The 24,412-nt window shown below is 44.8% G+C and overlaps 2 protein-coding genes across 2 annotated transcripts; both read left to right on the top strand.

Annotated features, from left to right (window-relative positions):
• Positions 1-2,249: 2,249 nt before the first annotated feature.
• LOC133921029 (translation initiation factor IF3-4, chloroplastic-like) lies at positions 2,250-7,569 on the top strand. The gene is made up of 10 exons (XM_062365736.1): positions 2,250-2,638; positions 3,160-3,199; positions 3,303-3,362; positions 3,822-3,883; positions 4,431-4,486; positions 5,449-5,482; positions 5,907-5,979; positions 6,057-6,149; positions 6,320-6,577; positions 7,067-7,569. The coding sequence occupies exons 1-9, from the start codon at positions 2,349-2,351 to the stop codon at positions 6,533-6,535; spliced, it is 924 nt and encodes a 307-aa protein (XP_062221720.1). The 5' UTR covers positions 2,250-2,348; the 3' UTR covers positions 6,536-6,577; positions 7,067-7,569.
• Positions 7,570-18,291: 10,722 nt separating this feature from the next.
• Positions 18,292-24,411, top strand: LOC133921027 (serine carboxypeptidase 24-like). The gene is made up of 9 exons (XM_062365730.1): positions 18,292-18,836; positions 22,292-22,399; positions 22,493-22,588; positions 22,701-22,793; positions 22,931-23,016; positions 23,133-23,530; positions 23,638-23,733; positions 23,824-23,929; positions 24,023-24,411. The coding sequence occupies exons 1-9, from the start codon at positions 18,539-18,541 to the stop codon at positions 24,164-24,166; spliced, it is 1,425 nt and encodes a 474-aa protein (XP_062221714.1). The 5' UTR covers positions 18,292-18,538; the 3' UTR covers positions 24,167-24,411.
• Position 24,412: the final 1 nt, after the last annotated feature.

Raw genomic sequence — 24,412 nt, 5'->3', positions numbered from 1 at the left:
TTGTTTTGCCTTGCCCATGCTTTCACTTTGCATGTGCAATGCACGTAAGTCTCCGATTCGTGGTCTCCTTCTGGTGCATGAGTGAATCCTGCATGGAGTGTACAGTTGATGTTAATAGCTGACCATAATCTGGTCCCCAAAGAATAGACTAGTTTAATCCTTACGCCATCATCGTGCATTGCTTAGGTTGATGGCTATCCTTTTAATTTTCTGCCACCCTGTTTGAGGTGTGTGGGCGCATGATGATAGCAGCAGTGCAGCACAGGTTCCTTCTTTTTTTTATTTCTTGCGAGGACATTTCCTCTTTTGACTATGGCTGTATATCATAGTATCGGGCATAGCTTTCATGCGATCATCATTCAGGGAGTCTTTTGTTGCATGTTGCAGCAGGGTTGCTTTCGGTAAATATTTGATCCACGTTGGAGATATCAGACGAGTTTCTACCTGCACAAGTTGATTCGAGCTTGAATTTTCTTGAGAAAGTGAATACACGTGTATTTGCATCTCAGCAGTGTGTTGGTGCGAGCACCTGTAGTCGCTCGTTCCTCGGATTCACCGTGATACTTTTCTTTGAAGTGTCAGTTTTGTCATTTGTGAAAGGATTCCATCCTTCGTTGGCGCTTATTTGTCCAGCCCAAATGTACCGCTTGCACACCGCCGCGCCGCGCCATGTCTCTTCTGACTTCAACTTCTTTGAAGTCACTCTAAGAGCTGTTCAATCTATACTTTATTCTAAGAACTGTTTAATCTATGATCGACATCAAGGATTGAATCCTAACTTCACTGTAGTTTAATATTTTCTGATTAGTTATATGACTTCAAAAAGGTGAAGTGAGAAGATCCTGATCCGTCTCAAACGGCAGAGCAGCCTCAACCTAAGCAGCCTCGAACAAAAGCCGGCATGCACGCACTGCGCTGCGCGCGCGGCCGCCGTCGTAAGCGGGTAGCTGGGAGGCGCAGGCGGACCGGAGCTCGGCTGGCCGGGGAAATCGGAGCAGAGGACTCCGAGCTCGGTCGCGGATCAGCCTGCACCCGGTGCGTTCCTGAGCTAATCAGTAAAGACCGCGTAGGACGCCCGTCCCATCTGGAAGTCGCCAGGGACCGGCAAGCCGGAGCACCCTTCCGCCGAGGTGCACAGGTAGGACAACGGCCCGGGCACTTGCAAAATGGTTTTGCTTAGCGTCAGAATCAGCACTAGAGACGCGCCAAGAAAATAGTTCGGCAAGATCGGCCACTTTCTATACAGAGAAATTGCACAAGCACACAGCACCCTCCAAGTTCCAGGACCTTGTACAGTTCTACTGGTCCTCCCACTCGCACACAAGCACAACAGTGTGATTTGAGAGCACAAATTATTCTACAACGAAAAATAATCGAGACTAACAACTGAACAGAGCCTGAGAAAGCATCATTGCAGCTAAGAGTCTGTCCGCCTCAATGGCGCCGGGACAACTTCACCCCGTGACTGTCCTGGAGCAATGCCACGTTTCGCCGGCAGCCGGACACAGCCAGCCACAGGCACTGCCGCTCACGGTCTTCGACCTCGTCTTCTGGGACTTGCCGCCAGTGCAGCGTCTCTTCGTCTACGGCGGGACTGTTTCGCATGCACGAGGCGTGGTGCTGCGCCACTCATGTGGAATTGCATCATTTCCCCTCGTGAAAGTGATGAAATGGAACCGGACTTATCACGGGTCGTTGCCTAACTCCTCCACGACTACCCATTTCAGTACTGGTCGACTAGCTCTTTGAGCGAGTTTCTCCAAGTAAGAACACATAAATGCAAAAGAGAGAGAGAGAGAGTTACAACTGTGTAAGAGCTACGATTCAAGCAAGAGAGAGAGAGTCTTGTTTCCGAGGTCTCCAACCTCAGTTTGGATAAATCTACAATATATCATCAAATAACTGTCTAATCTCTAATATGATATCCATTGTGAGGATGACATGTGAGACTTTAACACATATATTATCGATATAATGACAGTATATAAGAAATATAAGAAACATGTCAAGTTATTCGGTGACAAATTGTAAAATCTCCCCCTGTGTTTTGAGATAAAAAGAGCCAACCTCGTAACTTCGAGAATAAATTCAAGATACGACACCAAATAACTAGTTAATCTCTAGCTTCAACGATGGCCTCAAACCTCCGCTCCGAAGCGGAGTTATCTGGGTCAGCCCACAATCTTCTGGGCCTAAAATGGGCCCATAAGCTTGAGGCCTACAACCCGAGACCCATTTCCCACCTCGCCTCGCCCAAACCTCCCATCTATCCCACTCCACTCGTTTCCTCCCTTTCTCGCGCCAGATAAGGCCCCCGCGGCCACCCGCACCGACCATCGCCGCCGGTCATGGTCGGCGTCGCCGCCGGATTCGCCTTCGCGCCGGCCGTGTCCCGCGTCCCTTACAGGCACGCCGCCGTCCACTCCTCGGCCACGTCATCGTCGGTGTGGTTCCCGGCTAGGCCGTGGAGGCGGGCCCGGGCGCGGGCGCGGCTCGTCGTGGTCGCGCGGTACTCGTCCTCCTTCGAGAGCGAGGAGGAGGAGGACGAGGAGGGGCTCGGCGGCGGCGGTGGGTGGGGGAGGAGGGACCGCGGCCCCGACCCCGACTACGACCCCGCCCTCGACATCGAGCAAATCGAGTACGGATTGCTTATCTGTGTTGTGGCGTTAAAAGCCGAATACTTCAAAGTTGATATGTGGCACTGGCGCTAAATTCTATGCGTTGTCCAGTACTCCGTTTACTTTTACATGTCACACTATTTTTACTGTAGCAAATCTGATCATACATTTGTTCTAAAAAATATTTATAAATACTTAAAAATATATAATACTAGTAAAGTTTGTTTCATGATAAATCTAATAATACAAAAGGTATTTATAAATCCTTTTTAGAAAAAGCATACAGTCTAATTTACTACCCTAAAAAAAGACAGTGACAAGTAAAAATAAACGGATGGAGTAATACATTTTTTTTGCGGAAATAAGGTTGGCAAATTCGAGAGTCCGCGTTCCCAAATGCTTATTAAGTCTGGGGAAAGTTCGCCACGTTAGCAGCTTTGCTTTGTATCGTAGTCTTGTGCAGTTTCGTCTGTAGAAAAATTCACAAACCTACTGTGTTTATATCGGTGTACTCACGTTTTGAGTTACTTCTCCTTGTTAGGTCCTCGACTGTTAGGCTGTTGGATGAACAGAAAAGAATGGTAATTCTCATGTCCAATTACATAATTTCGTATATTTTTATATTTAATTATTGTGTCGAATGTCTGATTATTTGGCCATTCCACTTCATTCTCCCTCCTACAGGTTGGTGTGGTTTCTGTAAGCGAGGCTGTTCAAATTGCAGATGACAATGATCTTATACTGGTACACTATTTATCTCATACTTTATTAAATTTAACTTAGCCTTTTTCCTCCTAAAGAATACATTTCAGCATAAAGTTATACGAACGAGAACGAGGGGCTGTTTATTGCCAAGTGTGTATAAGTATAGCCTGTTATTACCTAAATGGATATTTAAGTAGCTAAAATATTGACTTCTAAATAGGAAAATGCATATTTGGCAATAATGTTTTAGTTGTCCGATAATGGCTTAAAACCTTATTTCACCAAAATTTGTTCCTGGGGTTACAGAATATGTTGGCAGTTCTAACCGGACAATGATAGGTTGTCATACCCTTCTCTGTGAGATCTCTTTTGGGGCATGCATCAACTGTGCATACTACCTTCATATTTAATAGAACATCCGTCTAGATTTAGTCTCATTAAGTGACACTAGTGCAGCAATTTACACGAAACAGGATTGCTGATATTATCTTATTTCAGGCGATATTATCTCTGGATGGAGATCCTCCAGTATTACGACTCTTTGAAGAGAAGGAATACAAGTATGTTGCAATTAACACCACACCAACCTATATTTTGAAGGCTTTCAAGACAATTTTACTTCATTTTTCCTCATTGATGAATACTTTTGACTACAACGTCTTCCAATTTGTAAAACATGGCTATGCATTGCGCTACCAAGCACAAGAGAGCATTTAGTCTCGACAAGTTTTCTCCTGGTGTCATTGGACCAAACATGCCATAAGTATCTCAATCATTGACTTATGATTGTACATTTTCCCCCCTTCAAAAAAACTATTCGTTGTTGAAGTAAATAATGTTGTATGACTCTTGTCTGTCTACTGAAAAGTGAAAACCCAAAATCCCCTGTTTGTCTAATATCTACATTTAAACTGGGTATTAAATTAATAGTAGGCTTGTCTCGCATGGTGCTGTTGTCCATTATACATAGTCTTTACGTGTTTGATTAGTTTCCAACAACGTTTTTTTTTTCCTTTTTACAGTAGCTTGCATGGTCATACAGTTTTTCTTATTCACTCTTCTTCTTTTTTCTGATTATTTGAATGCTTTTTTTTGTTGTTTTTACAGAAAACACAGGTATGAACAACAGAAGAAGAAGAAAATTCAGCAGAAAAGATCTGTTGGTAAACCTTTCTAACCTTGATTTTCTACAGTCTTTGTTGATAACGATGCAAAGTTGATGAATTTTGATGTTTACAACAACAACAAAACTTCTTAGTCCCAAGCAAGTTGGGGTAGGCTAGAGATGAAACCCACAATATGCAATTAAAAAGATGATGAGAAAACAATAATAATAAGGGTACTAGTAATAGTAACATATAATAGAAGTAATAACGGTACAAGGAAACCGATGCATAAGTTATGATTCTTGCATGGATTGCTAACTTCCATGCACTTCTATCCATATATAGTTCTTTGGGGATATTTCATTCCTTCAAATATCTCTTACAGACTTCAAGTTTGGTCGAACCCTGTCTCTCTTCATATTATCGGTGCTCCTTAATATCCTGCTATGCATATGTGACTCTGAAGGTCTTCGTTGGATTTATCCAAACCATCTCAACCGATATTGGACAAGATTTTCTTTAATTGGTGCTCAAATATATCATAATTTCGGATCCGATGCTTTCTTGTATGGCCACAAATCCATCGCAACATACGCATCTTTACTACACTTAATTGTTGGACATGTCGTCTTTTAGTTAGCCAACATTCTACTCCATACAACGTCGCGGGTCAAATCGCCATCCTATAGAACGAACCTTTTAGCTTTTGTGGCACCCTCTTGTCACATAGGATACCAGAAGTTTGGCGCCATTTTATCCATCCGGCTTTGATTCTATGATTAACATCTTCATCGATATCACTATCCCTTTGTAGCATGGATCCCAAATATTGAAAGGTATCCTTCTTTGGAATGGATTTTTCATTTGCATGTGCTTATATTTGTAAGCTAACCGTGTTTAGTGAAATTGTTTAGGTAGGCTGCCTTCTTTATTAGTAAATGCTCCTTTACTTGTGATCCCTTCTGTACAATTTGTCCAACTTTATAATTTTGATGTTTACTGGTGTTTATTCTCTACAGCAAAACGCATGGGCTTGAAGGAGCTGAAAATGGGGTAATGATCATATCAGTTTACTTTTAGCTGTTACATGGGCCCATAAGTGTCCTATTGTTTTTTGATCAACCAATTATTCACCATTATGTCTGAATTGTGGCATGTTCGTGGAACTTCTAATTAGACCAGAAGGATAATTTTTTATTTTGCTTCCACCTTGCATAGCTTAGGTTGCTTCTATTGTTTGAAAATTAGAACTATTGGGACATACTTGTTTGGAGCTGGCTCGAGCTATTTGACATAATGTAACTTAAAAAATTACTCATAAAAAAAAGGCTGGAGCTGTTGTAGACTATTTCACATAATGGATAGTCATGATTTGTTTGTGGCATTCAAAGGCTCATAAATGATAACTGATGTATGTGTTTGTTCAACTTTTTATAACTTGAGGTGATGTTGAATTCCTTTTGTATTTCCTTGACAGGTACAACATTGATATTCATGATTACAGTGTGAGGCTTAAAGCTGCAAGGAAGTTTCTTAAAGCTGGTGACAAGGTGATAAGAATTGTGCTTGTTCTTTTTTTCCTTTTTCTTTTTTAGTGTAACTTATTGCTTCAGATTGCCCTTTTCAGGTTAAGATAATGGTGAACTTGAAAGGACGGCAAAACTTGTATAAAAAAGAGGCGATTGAACTTATTAGAAGATTCCAAAATGATGTTGGTGAGGTAATCTGGTTTTACTGTATTATGCATAGATGGAATGAAGAGCACAGGGGTGCCTTTTTTTTCTACAGTCAACTCATTCATCTCAGAGCAAACGATCTTTGTTCTCCACCTTTAGCAGTTGTACTAATTATCCTATCAGTAGAATCAGCTATATTGTTATTGTATTTCAGCTAGCGACAGAAGAAAGTAAAAATTTCGCAGAGAGGAATATATATGTGATTATGGTGCCCAATAAGGCAGCTATACAGAAAGAGCAGGACGAGTTGAACAAAAAGGATAAAGAAGTGAAGGACCGAGCAGAGGACCAATCAAACGGTGATGGACCTCTGACTGAACAACTGGAGCAAAGTAAGGAGCCTGAGGCAGAAGTCTCAGCAAATGTTTGATTAAACAGTAAAGATGAAGGGTGTCTTCTCTGATTTGACAAGGTATATTATGCTTTAAAACAATACTGTTCTCGTAGTTGACTCAATCTACTTTCCCTTGGTGCTACTCTTGATGTCAAGCTCTGCGCTATGTATTTGGACATCCTTTTGGAATTTGGAACAACAAAACAGATGCTAAAAGCGCACTTTGAGAAATTTATTCTGTCAGATTCTGTGTTGCGAAAGATCATGAAATCAGAACGAAGATCCCACATCACTGAACCTTGTTCAAAGCGATTACTGAAAATGATAAATATATGCATTTGAGATGCGTCTCATGTTAAATCTTCTTCTCGTTCCCTGTAACTCCTGTTTTTTTTCATTTGCACGTGCATTTGTAGGCTAACCATGTTTAGTGAAATTGTTCTGGTAGGCTTCGTTCTTTATTATTAAATGCTCCTTTACTCGTGATTCCTTCTATGCAATTTGTCCAAGTTTATAATGTTTATGGTATTGATCATTTCTCTTTTTTCTGGTCATATAATCATGTAGGTACCATTTCTGTAATTGCTGCCGTTCTTGTGTAAGATACAAGGCTGGTGCTGTTGTGCCACAACAATATCGTCCGTCCGTGCCTAAATCTGTTCACATCATCTCCGTAAGCTTTCGGTTAGGCGACTAGGCAGTCAGGCAGAATACTGCACAACTTGTTTGCAAAGGCTAAAGAAGCAGGAGCCTGCTATTTCAGCAGTGGCGGATGATACTTGAAGAGTTATGGATCATTTCGTATTGAACAAAAATGAAGTTCGTTGTGAACTGTGCGACCACAGGAAGCAACCGATGTGAGTCATTAAGATAGAGAATTTGCTAGTATTCTCCAGCACTATGTAGTCGGTTACATTATTTTGGTTTTCGAGTTATCATGTCCAATCGTTGTAGAGAAGATCAATTGTATCTATTTAACAATCGCTTACTACCACGAATTTTTTACCCTTGCCTCCCCTAGGAATGTGTTGTGCAAGATTTCTCTGTATAAAAGTGATCTATTTTCCACATTTGAACCAACTTTTCTGCCTTCTGGAACCAGCTTTTTTAAAATTGCCGTGTGCTAAGTGCTGATCCAGACATTCTGATCAAACCAACGTTCAGGGCATGTCTGGACTCTGGATGTTGTAGTATCTTAAAACCAGTTTTTTGGATGTTGTCGTATCTTAAAAGAAGATGCATCCATGATAATTTTGTCTACATCCGAAGGGTCATCGGAGAATTAAAAAGGAAGAACAGGCTTTCCCTCTTTGTGAAGTTGGACATCGAAAGCTTTCAATTCGGTCAGCTTGGCTTATTTGTTCAAGGTCATGACTGCTCTTGACTTTGACCAAATATGGTGCGATTGGATTTCGCAACTCCTTGCATCAGCGTCTTCTCGTGTGTTGCTTAATGGTGAGTGAACAATTCATTAGTCACGCGCGGGGATTTCATCAAGGAGATCCACTCTCCCTAATGCTATTTATCTTAGCTATAGACCCTTTGCAGCGACTTGTAAAGATGGTCGAGGATTAAAGCATTCTACGTCCTATTCTCCGAATCAAAGCTAAGCTCCGGTGCTCCTTATATGCCGATGATGTTGCCCTCATTACTAACCCAGACAAGGAAAAAATGCGAGCTCTCAACCTTATCCTCCTGGCTTTTGGCAAGTGCACCAGGCTGCTGACCAACCTGTCAAAGACAGAGATTTATCCGATTAGATGCCAAGGCTTAGACCTTCAGGAGGTCGGTTCTAAGTTCCCTAGAAACATTAAATATTTCCCTTACAAGTACCTCGGTCTTCCTCTTCATATAAGAAAGCTGAAGAAGGTTGATCACTAACCTCTCCTAGACAAGTTGGGAGGAAGACTTCCAGGTTGGAAGGGTCATCTGTTCTCGCTTGCAGGCAGGAAAACGCTTGTCAAATCAGTGCTCTCATCTTGGCCCACTTATCACCTGATGGTTTTCCTGTTGCAAAAATGGCTGGCGAGGCAAATTGACCGTATCCAAAGGGCCTTCCTTTGGAGAGGAGAGGGGCCTGAGTAGGTCAGCAGTGCACACTCCCTAGTCAACTGATACTCCACTGCAAGGCCAAAGGAGCTCGGCGGGCTGGGAATTCTAGACATCGAGAAATTTGCCAGTGCGCTTCATATTCGTCGGATGTGGTACCAGTGGACTAATTTGGAGAGGCCATGGGCCAACCTCTCGCTATCGTGTGATCCCATCAACAAAGATCTGTTCATGGTGTCCACGGAGGTGTCAATAGGAAATGGGAACAAAGCTATTTTTTTGGAATGATAGCTGGTTGAACGGTATGGCATTGAGGGTGGTTGCACCTAATCTATACAAGTTGGCTAGGTGAAAGAAAAGAACAGTCCGTAGGGAGTTACACAATGAGGACTGGATCTGAAACTTACGACCTCTGACCACAATAGAAGAACTACATCAATTTATCGACCTGTGGAATGCGCTCCAGGAGATCCACCTGCAACCTAATATAGCAGACTCAATCAAATGGAGATGGACACCGAATGGGATCTACACCACGAAGAGCGCTTACAACTTTCAGTTTGCCGAGGCTACCAAGAGATATAACATGATGCCAATTTGGACGGCGAAGACTGAGTTTAAGTGCAAAACGTTCGCTTGGCTCCAAATCCAAAGGAAAATCCTTATGGCAGAAAACCTTGCTAAGAAAAACTGGCCCCACGATAAAGTTTGCAAGCTATGTAACGTGGCAGATGAGGATTGCAGGCATCTGGCAAAAGATTGCACCTTTTCTAGATAGGTTTGGCAACATATATCGCTTTGGCTAGGGTGGAGCCATGTGCCACACCTCTCACAGTGGGTCACGGTAACCAAGTGGTGGCAAGAAGCACGACGCAAAGTTACCAAAGAAAACCGAACGGAGGGGTAATCTATTTTTGGTGGCATGTCTGGAAAGAACGAAATCGTCGGGTCTTCCAAGGAAAAGTCCTTGATGCGGAGTTGGTTGCAAGATTGATTAAAGAAGACACTAATCAGAGATACTATGTGTGGTCTTAGTTGTCTTTTCTTCTTTATGTTACTTTGTTCTGGGAGGGTGTTCTGTTGTCTTTTAGCACCTAAGATTTTGCAGCCGAGGGGGTGGGGTGTGCCTTTCTCTTCGGTGTTGTTTCTGCACAGTTGTAGTGTAGTTGTGCTACACACTCATCCTATAACTAGGTTCGCTTAAAAAAACAGTTTATCGATACTTGCTGTATTTAATATAGTATTTTGGTTGCAAAATAATTGGCTTTGCTAAATAGCCATCATTAGTCAAGATGCAACCTAGTTGATGTGTGCATGTGAAGCACTAATGTGCATGGTACGTTCGTAGGCCCCTTTTTTTTCATTGCCGGTCGGAAAGCCCACTAGACCCCCGCAAGTTGTTTCCGATATATTATAACATACAAGTTCTCGTTTCTACTTAAAACAGTTGTAAATTCTCGTTGTTGCTAGTGCATGCAAGTAGAAACAGTGCACAGGAAATACAGCGAATTCTTGATTTATATGAGAAATTCTCAGGTCAAATGATTAATAGAGTAGCACCGGGAGAAGGGTGAAGCAAGACATGATGCATGAACTACAATTACAAAGCGAGGCAGCAAATGACAAGTATCTGGGTCTACCTGTTTATGTCGGCAAATCAAGGAAAGAGACATTCAAGTATATAAAGGAGAAGGTTCCGCATGCGAGCGAACGGCTCACTCTCAAGGTTCACGGACGCGACTTTCCCTGTTCGGAGTTCGATCCTCGGACGTGCACCTACATTTAAGATCTTCAATGTAGATCCAGAAAAGGATCCGGCTGTTAAAAAGAGAGAGAGAAGATTCTGAAACGTAGTAAAGGATGGAAAGAACGACTCTTGTCAAAGGCGGGAAAAAGTTATACTAATCGTGGCTCGGGCAATACTTATGCAATGGCATGCTTTGATATAACAAAGGCCTTGTGTGAATATTGGTGGAGTGTCCATGATAAGGAGAATAAAATTCATTGGCTCACATGGGAGAAGTTGCAGAAATCAAAGAAGGATGGGGTCTGGGTTTTAGGGATTTATATGGCTTCAATTTAGCCATGCTGTGCAAACAATCGTGGAGACTTGTTCAAGACCCATATTCTGTGTGGCCGAGTCTTGAAGGCAAAGTATTTTCCTCACAGTTCTAGTATTTTGCAAGCACAACCAATTCCAGGGATGTCGTATACATGGAGAAGCATCTTGAAAGGCCTAGCGTTGTTGAAGGAGGGCATGATATGGAGAGTTGGCAATGGTGAGTCAATATATATATGGCGTGACCCTTAGGTTCCGGGCAGATCTATGCGACGGCCTATTACTCCGAGAGGTCCTTGTCTGCTGACCCGTGTGGTCGAGCTTATTAATCCAGTAACAGGTACCTGGGATAAAGAACTTGTCATGGATATGTTTTGGCCTGAGGATCATGTGGATACATTATCCATCCCTGTCCATGAGGACGTGAAGGATTTCATTGCATGGAGCAAGGTTCATAGAGGAATTTTCTTGGTGAAAAGTGCATACAATGTATTTTTCAGAAGCGAGGGCCAGTGTTCTTTGCAACATGAGCCAGAGTTAAACTGCAGGCAAATATGGTTGTTACCATGTCTGGGGAAAGTGCACCAATTCCTTTGGCGTTTGGCACATAACAGCCTTCCAATTCTCCATAATCTACAGCACAGTGGAATGCAAATTGATACGATTATATCCGATGTGTCACCGACTTGACGAAGATGGAGGACATCGATCTGTTCCTAAGATGCAAGCAGGTTCGAGAGAGATGGAGGTCCTTGTGCTTAGAGGAGATATGCCTTAAGCTGATTGATGTGTTTCAGCATCCCAAGTGGTTGCGGAGATTCTAAAAATGGATGATAAGCAACGGTTGTTGGTTGTGACTTTATTATGGACATGGTGGGAAGATCGAAATGCTGTGAATGCCCAGGAAAGTAGTCAATCTATTGATGCTTTTGAGATAGTAACACAACGAAAAGCACGCGAGTTTTGGGATTGTTTTGGCAATTATAATACAAGTGCTTCTACTCCGACTTGTAAATGGCATCCTCCGCAGGAAGGATGCATCAAGTTTAATTCAGATGGTGCTTTTGTTAGTACTCGATACTATGGTGGATCGGGCTTCATCGCATGGGACAGTTCTGGTGGCATTCTTAGTAGCAGTTGCAGGCCATATCCGATATATTGCGGATGATTTACATGCATAAACAAAAGCTTTCCTTCATACAATGCGAGAAGCTATATCTCTGGGATGGTAAGAGTTGTCCTTAAGACTGACTGCCAAGTTCTACAACCTGCAGTTACAAGCAATGAGTATGATTCAGCTCCGGAAATGCAACATCAAGGAAAAATCAAAAGCTTACTATATGTGCCGTTTGTCTCTTATTGAGTTTGTTTTTGCCCTAGATTATGTAACAACACACTGCATGTGTTAGCTGCTGCTAGTATACATGGTGAGCGGGGTGCTGATGTGTGGCATGATTGTTTCCCAACTTTTATAGCCGAGGCATGCACCACGCGGATGCGGTCGTGCGGACTTGCGGAGCAAGTAGGTAGTGTGCAACGCAGTGGAGGTCGAGGTGGACGCAACACGGGCTCGGTCAAGCGCTTGATCGATCGTGCTATAGCTCAACTTGCTCGCGTGGTTGGCGCTGCGCCGGACGCACGCCCACGACTCGACTCCACGGGATGCGCAGAGCCCGCGCGCGGTGCTGCTGCTTGGGACCAAGCACTCCCTGCCACGAACACGCATGCACGGGCGCAGATCGGTGGCGATCGTGCTGGGACCAAACAGTGGAGCATGCTAGCTACGCCTACGCGTGCAGCTTCGCCGGTGGGCAGTGCTCATTATTGCTCCTCAGCCAGGCAACAGTGGTAGCTAGGATGCATATATTTCACGCGTCGTACATCCTCCTCCTGCCATGTCAGACGACCGATCCGAGCTGTCCGCCATTGCACTGTGCGAGGATGCGACCTGCTGGTCTGGCACGCGCGTACGTACTGTGCTGATGAAGATCTGCAACACACTTGCACAGGCCCTCCTCGATCGTTCACAGATCAGCGCACCGACTACTCCAAGCTAGTGGTACTTGCAAAATGCAATCACCATCCTTTTCCCCTTGAAACACAGGATGCAACATGCATGCGCACATACAGCAAAATGAAATTCTTCAGTCGTGTCGAGCTCCGCGCGTTGTTGTAATACTTTCGTTTTCTTCTCTAATATAATATAAAGATGTGCAGCCCTCATGCCTATTTAAGAAAAAAGAATGGAATCAACCCATCTCATTCTCGCGTATGCATATATGTAAAACAGAAACTGACACGCGGCATGGTTCCTAGGCCACTCGTCGACATATGGTGTGCCGACTTGGCATTATCGCCAGTTGTGATCGATCGCAAGAACTGGTCGTCGATCCATCGACCAGCCGGCCAGCTGGGCACAAGTTCCTGGCCTGACTGTCTTCGTCGGTCCAGCCACGCTCTGTCCCTGGATCTCGATCACGCGTGTCCTCGTGTGGATCTCTCGCTCGATCGGTCAGTCGTGGCGCCAACGGCAACGACGACGAGAGCTTCTGCCGTGGAGCAGTGTAGGTCGCTGCTTCCACTCCGAAACGCTGTGCTCATCAACGCGAGACATGCAACTCAATATCCACTGCTGCATACATATCTAATCTCATTCATTTGTCTATTTCTTTCACTTAATATTCATATATCTATTGATTCTCTTATTTGTTTTATAATTTTTTTTATTTACTTCTTCAACATAAATCTTAATACAAATAAACGGTGGTAATAAACTATGTATGCATGCGCGGGTGAAACATTTCCAGATCTTCTGCGACCGTCCACCAGTAGTTCCCGAATGGTTCGGAGAGGAAAGCCTCCTTTTCAGGATCTCGTGCTCGCATGTGGATTGTCTGCTCCCCTGCGACGGGAGATGAGTGCGCGCGCATGTGTTTGTGGGCACACCCGCCCCGCCCTGCGTCTTGCTCCATTCACCTTTCAGGCTTCAATGACAGTAACACCGTGCGTACTTCCATGTCCCATCTCCCATGTTCCTGCTCTGAAGAAACTTGTGGCCATCTCATGAAAATCTCCACGGTGCTGGAGGCCGTGCCACACGTACCGGAGCAAGTAACAGGCCCCTTGATCCTTTCTCGTGCTGGCTATCCTAGCATCGGACTGGAAACCAGCCTCAGGGAGCCAGGAGCGATCTGATCTCGTATCCTTGGAATGACAGTTCCATTGTCTAGTTTCAAATCTGAAGAGAACATACAATCTGTGTATATTGAACATAGTGCTGTTTCTTTCACGAGGTGGTACGTAGGCCCACAGATGCGAGCAGAGCACATCAATTGGGTTCCCGGATCCCTTGGGCCTTTGTCAGTGAGACAGGGACAACCGGACCGTTGACAAGTGGGCCCGAACTCATGAAGAGAGTTTGGATGATCTTTGTGTCGGTGGCCGAGAACCACACTTGAATTCCTCGCAGCATGCAGCTCTAGCAGCAATATTATGAAATTCCCCCAAAAAATGGAAATACAATTGTGTGGCATTGAATTCATGTGCCAAACATCGGCATACGGACCTACTCGCTACACTACTTGAAATGGAAGCCCCTTTACTCCCCTTGGCCTTCGCAAGCAGAAAGCAAGTTTCAGCCACCCAAAAAAAGGTTCGGAGATATCTGCAGCTGCAGGGCCCTATCCTCATCGCAGGTCGGCCTCACACACCATCAATTCCATGCAACGACTTCAATTCAAAAGCTCACATTGGAGGTCACCGGTTTCTCGGGTCTACAGGCGGATCCTGATAGAAAATTTTACCAGATTTACCTATATTTGTTTAAATTTTATTCGGTATATTCAATATATCCGGTAAATCATGTTTGCTGGATTTTATTTATTGGTAACAAAACCCTCGAAGCAATCCGCACCTACCACCTAGCTTATGGCCAGTGACGAATTTAGAGCCAAATTTTAGGGGGCTCAACTTATTCCTCCTCCTTCTCCTTTTTTTTTCTCTTCTATTTTCTTCTCCTCTTCTTCTCCCTCCTCTTTCATACCCAAAAATTGTAGGACTCTCGAATGTTTCCAAGAGTGGGGGTGGGGGGGTGGCGTTGAATCCGCCCCTGCATACGGCTGGCTATGTACTGTCATGCAAAAGCCTGATGCTGGTTGCCTGGCTCGCTTGTCTCGTGTAAGAGCACACACTACTACTAGTAGTCGCCCGTAGTATAATTTGCGATTAGTGATTGTTTATGTTGTATACCACATAGTAATGTCATGTATGTCCACTGCAGGCATCCTAGGGGCCTTTTCAGTCGTCCAAATGGCGAAGACAGCAGGCACAAGCATGGAGAACGAGGCCTTGAGCATGGAGAAAATGACACGGTTTGCTGTATCACCTAGTATGATTGATCCCTGATGCTTACACACACAGTGCCATGGCATTGTGTAGAGAACAAAACAAATGTAGGCACAGTGTCTATACTGCCCCAAGCAAAGCAAGATCTACCTAGGGGAGGTGGTCAGGTTAGTGCTGTGAGCCTACAAATGTAAACATTGGTTTGGAAGAGATGGATGCATGTCTAGTTAATAGTTACCCTTGTAGCCTTGCAATTGGAAATGCTAAGCTCCAAGAGATAAGTACAGTGCAGAGTGCAGTGGCATCTTGGAAGGGGAGACCCCTCTCTTTCGTTCTAGCCTAGGCGCCATTTACCAAGCAAGGACATAAAGGGCGCCCCGACAAGCCTGCAGAGATGCTCAGTAGCAGGTGAGTGAGTGGAGTACTTCCATGCAAGAAACTGTTAGGCCGTTAATGACAGAGCAAATGCATGAATGCTTCAGTGCTCGATCCTATGATTAATCTATAATCCTCATGAGTCCATTTATACACATACACACCACACCAGCAGGCAGCAGTAGCAGAAAGAGGGATTAATCTAGTCCATTGAAGAGACGCGACGGGTGCCAGCGGCATCATTCTTATCTGCTTCTCGCGAGGAGACACGGCAGGCGATGCGGAGGTGAGATGCTCGGGGCTAGCTCCGGAGGAGTATGGTACAGGAGAGAAATTATTGGGCCCTCATGGCGGCAGCGCGCAGGGGTTTTTCTTAATCGAGTCAAATTGTCAAACATCGGACAGAGTTGTCGCTGAGCTACGACGGCGACGCGAGAAATTGTTTTCAATCCTAGCCCAGGCGGCGCCGTGCCGATCTGGTGATTGTCTGCGCATGCATTGAGGATCTAGCTGCAAGCCAGCAATGCTGCATGCCATTGTTTTTTGTTTTTTGTTTTTGCATTGCAGCCTTCAGCATTAGCAAAATTAATCTCCTGTTTCTGGAGCAGAACTGGTCATGGTTTAAACGTCGCTGCATGTTACCGTATGATACTTTCTGAATGTGGAATTTGACAGTACATGTTACTAGTGTTCTTTCTGTTTTAGCAATGGAGACAAACTGTTGCAGTAAAAAGGATCGGAAGATTCGTGGTCGAGTTGTCGTTGCTATCGGGCTACGCCATCTCGCATGTGAACGTTTGCTGTATCCTCCAAGAAATTCTCCTGCGGCCCTTGTTGTTTGATTGAGTGCGACGATAGGTTCGGATGGCATGGCGTGGTATGGGCTCGTAGTGACCTCCACGTATAAATGTGTGATCGGGACAGCGCACACCATGCTTACTTACCATACAATGGAGTACTGTTATTTACAATAGTAATAGTAATGGATACGCGGCCTCAGCTGGTAGCCAATTGCAGGCTACGGCTAGCTGCATCTTGACTCTAGCTATTTCTTGCTCCTTACCAAGGCGATCCATCATTCCATGATCGATCTCGTCACACGCTTCCTTGCCTTGTCAGTGACTCAGTGTTGCTTGCGACGTACCACTGCTACCTTCTTTTGTCTACCCGTACCGAGTGAGCAACAAGCCAACATTACCCTATGCAGTGCAGCAGCACCTCCTCTATATCGAAGGGCCTCAGAAAGTCAGGGTGATAGATGGTCAAACAAAATTCTTCCAATACTATGCAGTAGAAAGTTGCTCCAATGCCAAGCAAATCAAGCATTCCAAACTTCTGCAGTACAGGGAGCCTTTAGTACCCAGACCAGCAGAGAGATGCCTTTGACATTGGTGCAGCTTTTGTTTTGACTGAACCATACAAATGCCCAGCTATAATGCGGTAGCGTGAGGACGAGGGAAACCGAATGTGTGTAGCCAGAGAGAGTGGAGTGGACTACTGCAGTGTGTAGAGGAGCCGCTAGCTGCGTTGCATTTATGGCCTTGGTCATCTCATCCCTACGGCTCCAGCCCACACTACATAAAAAAAACTAGCAAAAGAGACTGCTCAACATACATTATTAATATTGGATGAGTGATGGATCTAATAAAAACGTGTCACTAATATCTCTTCTGATCAGTACCGAATATAGACTCGTCGCTGATGATAATAGTGACAGATCAAGTTGTGATCCGTCACTAATCACTAGTTCATCAGTGACGAGTCGTCATATACCAGTCATTAGTGACGAGTCAAGTTGTGATCCATCATTAATGATAAAGTCATCAGTTACAGGTCGTCTTAAACCAATTATTAATGATAGGTCGTCTTAGGTCAGTCATTAGTGACGAATCACAACTTGACCCGTCACTAATAATCAAGTCATTAGTGACGGGTCATCATATGCCAATCATTAATGACGGGTTAACTTGTAATCCGTCATTAATGATCAACTCCAGTCACTAATGATAATATTCGCAAATATTTTTTATTTTATTGTTTTCTTTTTTTTTTCTCACATCAGCAGCACTAGAATATGAATCACTGTACATTTATACTCAAGTTTGATATAAGCTATGACGGCTATAGACACAAATACATGTTTCAAAAATAGTACAGAAACTTACAAAGACTAGAACTCAATCTTCCAAACCGTTTTTTGTCTTAAAAAATTCACCGAACCCAATAAAATGGGAGAGAAATGGATGTAATTTCTTTATATCCATAGAGTAAAAAAAACGTCAAAATTAAAGCCCGTATGCAACAATTATGCCCATTTTACCTAATACACTTTGGGTCACCTATCAAATTATAACCCTCGATGAAATTTGACAAAATTAATTATTAGTGACAGATCATAGTTATGACGCGTCACTAATGATATTCGGCAAAGAAGATTAAAATGATAAAATATTCAATTTTTATCATAACTACGTAATAGTAGAGGTGTTAAGATGGCTACACACGCGAGAAGGGGTCACGGGTTCGATTCTCATGGAACGCAAACTTGAAAATAATGTGAAAAAAAGTGTAACTTGTGAGGCATATGGGATGGGCCTGCGTTGAGATAGCTCGTGTGAAAAAAATAATTTTTAACCTTTTTTAAAAAAAATATGAAAATATTTATCAATCATTAGTGACGGATCAAAATTACAACCCGTTACTAATATTTAATCAATAATGATAGGTAACAGTTACGACTCATCACTTGTGACTGAATATTAATGACATATCACGGTTATAACATTTTACTAATAACCTCATTATTGGCGGGTCATCACCCGTCACTACTAACTTATTATTAATAACATGGTTATTATGAGTCACTAATAACTTTTTTTTTAACGTAGCGCCAGCACTCAGGCCATGCGGTTCCCTTTCTGCTGAGCTGCCAAGGTCGGAGGACTATTAATGGCGGCGTAGCAAAGCTTACCTGCCCTCCGTCCGTCCCCTCCTCATGCACTCTCCTCCTCCGCAGAGCAAGCTTAAATGCCCCCGCGCGCCGTCTCGCCCGATCCAATGGCCCATTATTGCCACGACCACCACTCCACTTGCCAGTTGCCACTAGCAAGCTGAGCTCCAACCTCCAAGGATAAATACGCAGCTCGTGTGCTTCAGCTTCTTCCATAGCTAGTTACACCAATTCTCTGGTCGCTGTTCCTCGGTGCGTCTGAATGGCGATGCAGCGGCGGCGTGGGGGGGCGGTTGGCGTCGCGAGCGTTCTGGTCGTGATCAACTGCATGCTGGCTGGAGGTGCTGTTGCTGCGGGCACCGGCGCCGGCGTGGAGGAGTGCGAGGAGAGGGCGCGCAGCGACCGCGTCGAGTCGCTGCCGGGGCAGCCGCCGGTGGCGTTCGCGCAGTACTCCGGGTACGTGACGGTGAACGAGGAGCGCGGCCGCGCGCTCTTCTACTGGCTCACAGAGGCCGACGGCGACTCGGCCAGGAAGCCGCTGGTGCTCTGGCTCAACGGAGGTGAGTGACCCAGCAACCACTCACACTCCATCTTTGCATACCTGCTGTGCCTACACAAGTGCTTCTAATTTTAACATGTGCTCTTAATTTGATCCGTGCATGTTTGCTTATTCCATCTTGCTGCAATGATGTTTCTTTTCATGTTAGATAGCTAATGATAGTACTTTATTGTTTGTTTTCACTGGTCTTGTTATGATAAGATGATCTTATCATACTCCTTAGTCGTGTTGACCAGACACTCCCTTGCTAGAGTCTTTTCATGTGCCCTTACTTTTGCTGGTTTTGGGAGTTTAAAAGGATCAGGCAAAGACTTTCCAAAGCTTTTGTCTAGGCAAAACCTTTCCAAAGCTTTTGGAGATTACCGGTAAACACGGTTTACCTGAAGTACCGGATAAAATTCAAACAAAACAAAATATCAATAAATACAGTACATTTTTCTACCAGGTCCACCGGTAGACTGGTAAACCGGGTTTATCACCGATATTTTTTCTTTGACATGAAGCTCCAACCTTATTGTACATACTATAACAAATAAGAGTGTGAAAAGAGAGAGACCATTAACGTGGTGTTAGTCATGAGAGAAAAAATGCGTTTTGAGGGAGTATTAACTGAGAAAGTGGTTGCTGTTCAAGGCGGTACAGGGTGCAGTGCAGTAGTAAACGCAGGGGATCGGAGTAAATGTGTGCATAGACATGACCACTGCCTGTGAACAAACAAACATGAGCGAGGGGGCAGCAGCAGCAGCCGCCTGCCCTGGGCTGCCTACGTGCAGGACACGGGCAACATGGCAAGTTCTATCCTTCAGCCCCTTTGCCCCTTTTGTTTAGCCTTTTGGTATGAAAGCTTAGGATAGAGTGATAGACCGACAGATTATCGCGACTGTTCGCCAGCTGTAATTTTTTTTAGAACCGGGCCCTTTTTCATGTGATCTTCTTTGGAGGGTAGACCGGCGTGCAACGCCGGAGGATCGAACCCTGATAGGCTCAGCCGCCTCCTGCGGCTTTGCCATCGAGCACCATGCTCGTTCGCAAAGCTGTCCGCTAACTGTAATTAGATGTTTTTGTTTCCCTTCTCTTAATTAATTTAGCAGAATTCCTACCATTGCCCCGCAAAAAAATAGTGTTTGTGAGAGAGGGACAAAAAAAGTCAAAAACCATTAGGGCTGGTACATCTGTGATTTGTAAACATGATCTTTGCAGTTTATGCTACAGTACTACTAGTAATAGATTATGCCACTAGGGACATGTTCACTCATCCTGAATAACAGGCATGACCTAATTAAGTACACTGTCTGCATTAGTAGGTCATCTGCTAAAAGCACTGTCGAACTTTGCATATTTATCAGACAGTGCACTCGTAATGGTGGTGTCGCTTCTGTTGTACAGTGTTTTGTTTGTTTCTGTAACAGATGCATGTGATACTAAACCATGCATGCTATGCTTGGCTTCTGTCTCTCTCGTGTGCATTATTATTGCCACTAAGCTCCGACAGAAGATCTAACCCTAGTATAGCTGCTGTACTACTCCACTGCCTTCATTTGTTCACGTTGACCCTCGACCTGGACTCAACTTGATCTACAAGCATCAATTGCAGAAGATGCTTAGTCAGATTCCCCCCCCCCCCCTCTCAAATACAAAGGAGAACTACGTGTCATTATACTTAGTCTGTTTCTCTGTAGTTATTTCGCACAACGGTCATGAATATGTATTGTTGTACTTGACCACCAACAGTAGTGGAGTACTGCATGCTGATTAAGGACCATAAGGTCAATTCAGATTTGATACCAAGATGGTTCTGTGTGGAGTATGATCAGTGATCACATGCAGGTTGTCCAGATATTTGCAGTTGACTCTAGTTCCCAACAATGCATGCATGCATACTCGTTGATCCGGCTGACGAACTGTTATCCCAACGCTTGGACTCTCGCCATTACTTCCTCAACTTCCAATCTCTTCTCTTGTCCTGCCGCATGTGGTGTGGTGGTACCGAGATTGTTTCCACGGTGTCATGCCATGAGTGTTCAGGTCATTCTTTTATCCATATCGCCGACTGTCAGTCTGTGACAGGGTCACTAGCGAAGGGATAAGCAAATAGTTAGGCGTCAGACTCTTCTAACTACTGAGGCTAGCCAGGGTTTCTTGGATCCCAATCTGATCATTAGCAGTAAAAAAACGCATTCTCTCTCCCTCCTGCTCCATGGGTTGCGATATTCAAATGCTCTCTGCTGCTGCACAGACCTCCGCGACCGTGCAGGGTTGTCCTCATCACCCAGCACTCAGCAGTCAGCAGCAGCAATTCTGAACCTGAATTTTTCATCGGTCGTCGATTCAGAACTTCTCTGAATCTGAAGGCCGCAAGCAGCCGCAGCAGCTCTGGATCCTGATGAATGAACCGTCCTTCGAGATCGATGCAACCTTAGCCACAGGGTGGCGGCGCCTCAGCCGCCTCAGGTCATGTGACTGCATGCCTGCTGCTGCAAGCAATGGCCCATGAGGAAATGATGGCGCTGCGTGGTGCCCAAAGCCGCAGATGTTTTGGGAGCTAGTGTGATCCAAAAGCTGCGATCAGGCAAGGCGCCACCTTTTTTTTGCTGTTATATAGTAATCTTTCGCTGCTGCTCGCTCCCACCGCTTATGCTTATTATTCCCTTTGCTTCGTCTCCGGTCAGCATCAGACACCGGGTAAAGCACTAAAGACACGGGCTAAACACCAAGAAGCCCTGCCCCTGTGCACAGGGATAGGGCTGTGTGGCGACTCACTGGCCTGCGCACTGGCATTGCGAGGCACAGCAAGTTTAACCATGGCACCCTGTGTTTGTGTGTGCCTGTACAGATGTGGATGCAGTCATTCAGGGACTGTGGCCTTTTCCTGGCCTTGGGTCTCCTTACACATAAAAGGAAATGAGAATAAAATGTGGAATGGGAGGCGATGAGCCGATGACACACACACAGTCACACACTGCTTGGGTTCCACTGGCACCATGGTTTGTTTTCTTTGACTTGGTGCCTTGGGAAATGCGGCTGCGGTGCAGAACGGGCGGTGCACGCTTCTGATGCGACTTGGCCCTTTCATGGATTCTCCATTTTCTCCTTTTTCTTAGAATATTACTATCTTAGGAGATCTGGAGCTTCTGCAGTGATACTATGCTTGCAGACTGTCTTATGAAATTTTTAAAGTTATCTGCTCAGCAGTCAACATCATTATGGAGGTCAACTTTGAATCTTTGTGGCCGTCTCAGTCATGCCATATTGCAGTGATACCTTGCAGAACAGATGATCCAATCATTTTCGATTTGACATGCCAACTATCCGTTTAATTTATGTCCGTAAGAACAAAACATCGTTGCTCCTCTGTTTGTCTGTAGATCGTTCTTTGCTGCATCTGCATTTCTCATGGCTTGAAAAGAACGCCATTGTCGAACAATTTGAAGAACACCACTGTTGATCATTTGCCAGGTCCTGGATGCTCTTCGGTGGCGTATGGAGCATCTGAAGAGATTGGTCCGTTCCGGATTAAACCGAATGGGACAGGGCTCTTTCTGAACAAGTACTCATGGAACAGAGGTAAGGTAACCAGACCTCAGAAGAGACTACTCTTGTGCCAAGTGATACAGCACCAATGACTGATGAAAAGAAGGGCGAAATTTGTTGTTGCAGAAGCAAACCTTCTCTTCCTGGAGTCACCTGCCGGTGTCGGCTTCTCCTACACGAACACAACCTCGGAACTCAAGACATCAGGCGACGAGCGAACCGGTAATCCATAACTGGTCCTTTTGGGTGCTGTAAATCCTGGAAGGCTGGAACTACCAAGTCATTGTGAATTGTAGCCTAAGTCTCAGTTGATGTCATTGTGAAATTCATGCAGCTCAAGATGCACTGCAGTTCTTGATCAGTTGGATGTCGCGATTCCCGCAGTATCGACATAGAGATTTTTACATAGCTGGAGAAAGCTACGCTGGTAAGTCTGTAGCTATGAATCCACTGGATTTCATTCAGTACTCCGACTTCAACGGCACTAGAAGAAAATTACGATACTATGATACTGGAACCATGTCAGTAATGGCAACATGTTCTTATTATCCCGCTTAATTCTAGGCCACTACGTTCCCCAGTTGGCAAGGAAAATCGTTGAACACAACAAGGCTTCACCATACCCCTACATCAATCTAAAAGGAATCCTTGTGAGTATCATCAAACACGAGCAGACTCCAACTCCAAACTGCTAACACTACTTCACCTGCTCTTCACACCCTGATGCGAATTTAACCTGAAAAATCTATGCATCTCCTGCCCTCAGGTAGGCAACGGCGTCACAGACAACTACTACGACAACATCGGCACCGTCACCTACTGGTGGACGCACGCCATTATCTCCGACCGCACCTACAAGGCCATCCTCAAGTCGTGCAACTTCACCAGCACCAACGTCTCGCGCAGCTGCAACCGCGCCATGAACTACGCCATGAACCAAGAGTTCGGGGACATTGACCAGTACAGCATCTACACCCCGTCCTGCGCCGCGGCCAGGTCCAACGCCACCGTGCTGAGGTTCAAGAACACCCTCATCCGCCGGCGATCCTTCGGCTACGACCCCTGCACGGAGACCTACGCCGAGAAGTACTACAACAGGCTGGACGTGCAGAAGGCAATGCATGCAAACACCACAGGGATCCCCTACAGATGGACTGCTTGCAGGTTTGTTTCATTGCTTCTTTCCTGACATCCTTTTCCATTCTTGTCGTGATCGATTTGGCTATCGAAGAGTAACGATGGATTTATTTTGGATTTCCTAACACTGACAGTGATGTGCTCATCAAGACATGGCAAGATTCTGAGTTCTCCATGCTGCCAACATACAAGATGCTGATGAAAGCTGGGCTTAGGATATGGGTGTTCAGGTAAGTTGAAGAATCTGAAGTGGGCAAAATTATACTTGCAGCAGAGAAGTTGTCAGTAAGCATGATGCTTTGTCACTTGACAAAATGCAGCGGTGATACGGATTCGGTCGTCCCAGTCACCGCTACGAGGTTTGCCATCAGCCATCTCGGTCTTAAGATCAAGACCCGCTGGTACCCATGGTACTCAGCTGGACAGGTACTGAATTTGCCATTGCTGTTTAGCAGTTGCAGTTTAAGCAGTAAGCATGTTGTTATGTAACATCTTTGAGACGCATTTGTGTGTGTACAGGTAGGAGGATGGTCTGAGGTGTATGAAGGGCTCACATTCGCGTCGGTGAGAGGCGCAGGGCATGAGGTGCCACTGTTTCAGCCCAGGAGGGCTTTCAGGATGTTCCTGTCGTTCTTGGCAGGGGAGCCATTGCCGAAATCCTGAATGTTTCTGACATGAGCTGATGATGGGTAGCTGGTGTCTAGCTACAAGTCTGAAAATTATGTAAAAGATGGATGAGAAGAAGGTACTGGGGAGGGGAGTGCTTGCAACTAGAAAATAACTAGTTGATAGGCGTGTAGTAGATAGGTGAGGAGTGATTGATTGGTGTTTGAAAAAGGATGAGAAGAGAATAAGTATGGTTATGCCATGGAAACCATGAGCATTGCTACGATGAACAAATAAATTCCA

Source organism: Phragmites australis, chromosome 6 (assembly GCF_958298935.1).
Source record: "Phragmites australis chromosome 6, lpPhrAust1.1, whole genome shotgun sequence".
NCBI lineage: Eukaryota > Viridiplantae > Streptophyta > Magnoliopsida > Poales > Poaceae > Phragmites > Phragmites australis.
Note: the sequence above shows the minus strand (reverse complement) of the source record. Positions and strands in the feature narration are given on the sequence as shown.

Coding starts and splice junctions, on each gene's coding strand:
- LOC133921029 (XM_062365736.1), top strand. CDS start 2,349: ATGGTCGGCGTCGCCGCCGGATTCGCCTTCGCGCCGGCCGTGTCCCGC. Junction 3,884..4,430: donor TTTGAAGAGAAGGAATACAA/GTATGTTGCAAT, acceptor TTGTTTTTACAG/AAAACACAGGTATGAACAAC. Junction 5,980..6,056: donor TTCTTAAAGCTGGTGACAAG/GTGATAAGAATT, acceptor TGCCCTTTTCAG/GTTAAGATAATGGTGAACTT.
- LOC133921027 (XM_062365730.1), top strand. CDS start 18,539: ATGGCGATGCAGCGGCGGCGTGGGGGGGCGGTTGGCGTCGCGAGCGTT. Junction 22,400..22,492: donor CAAGTACTCATGGAACAGAG/GTAAGGTAACCA, acceptor TTGTTGTTGCAG/AAGCAAACCTTCTCTTCCTG. Junction 23,531..23,637: donor TACAGATGGACTGCTTGCAG/GTTTGTTTCATT, acceptor TAACACTGACAG/TGATGTGCTCATCAAGACAT.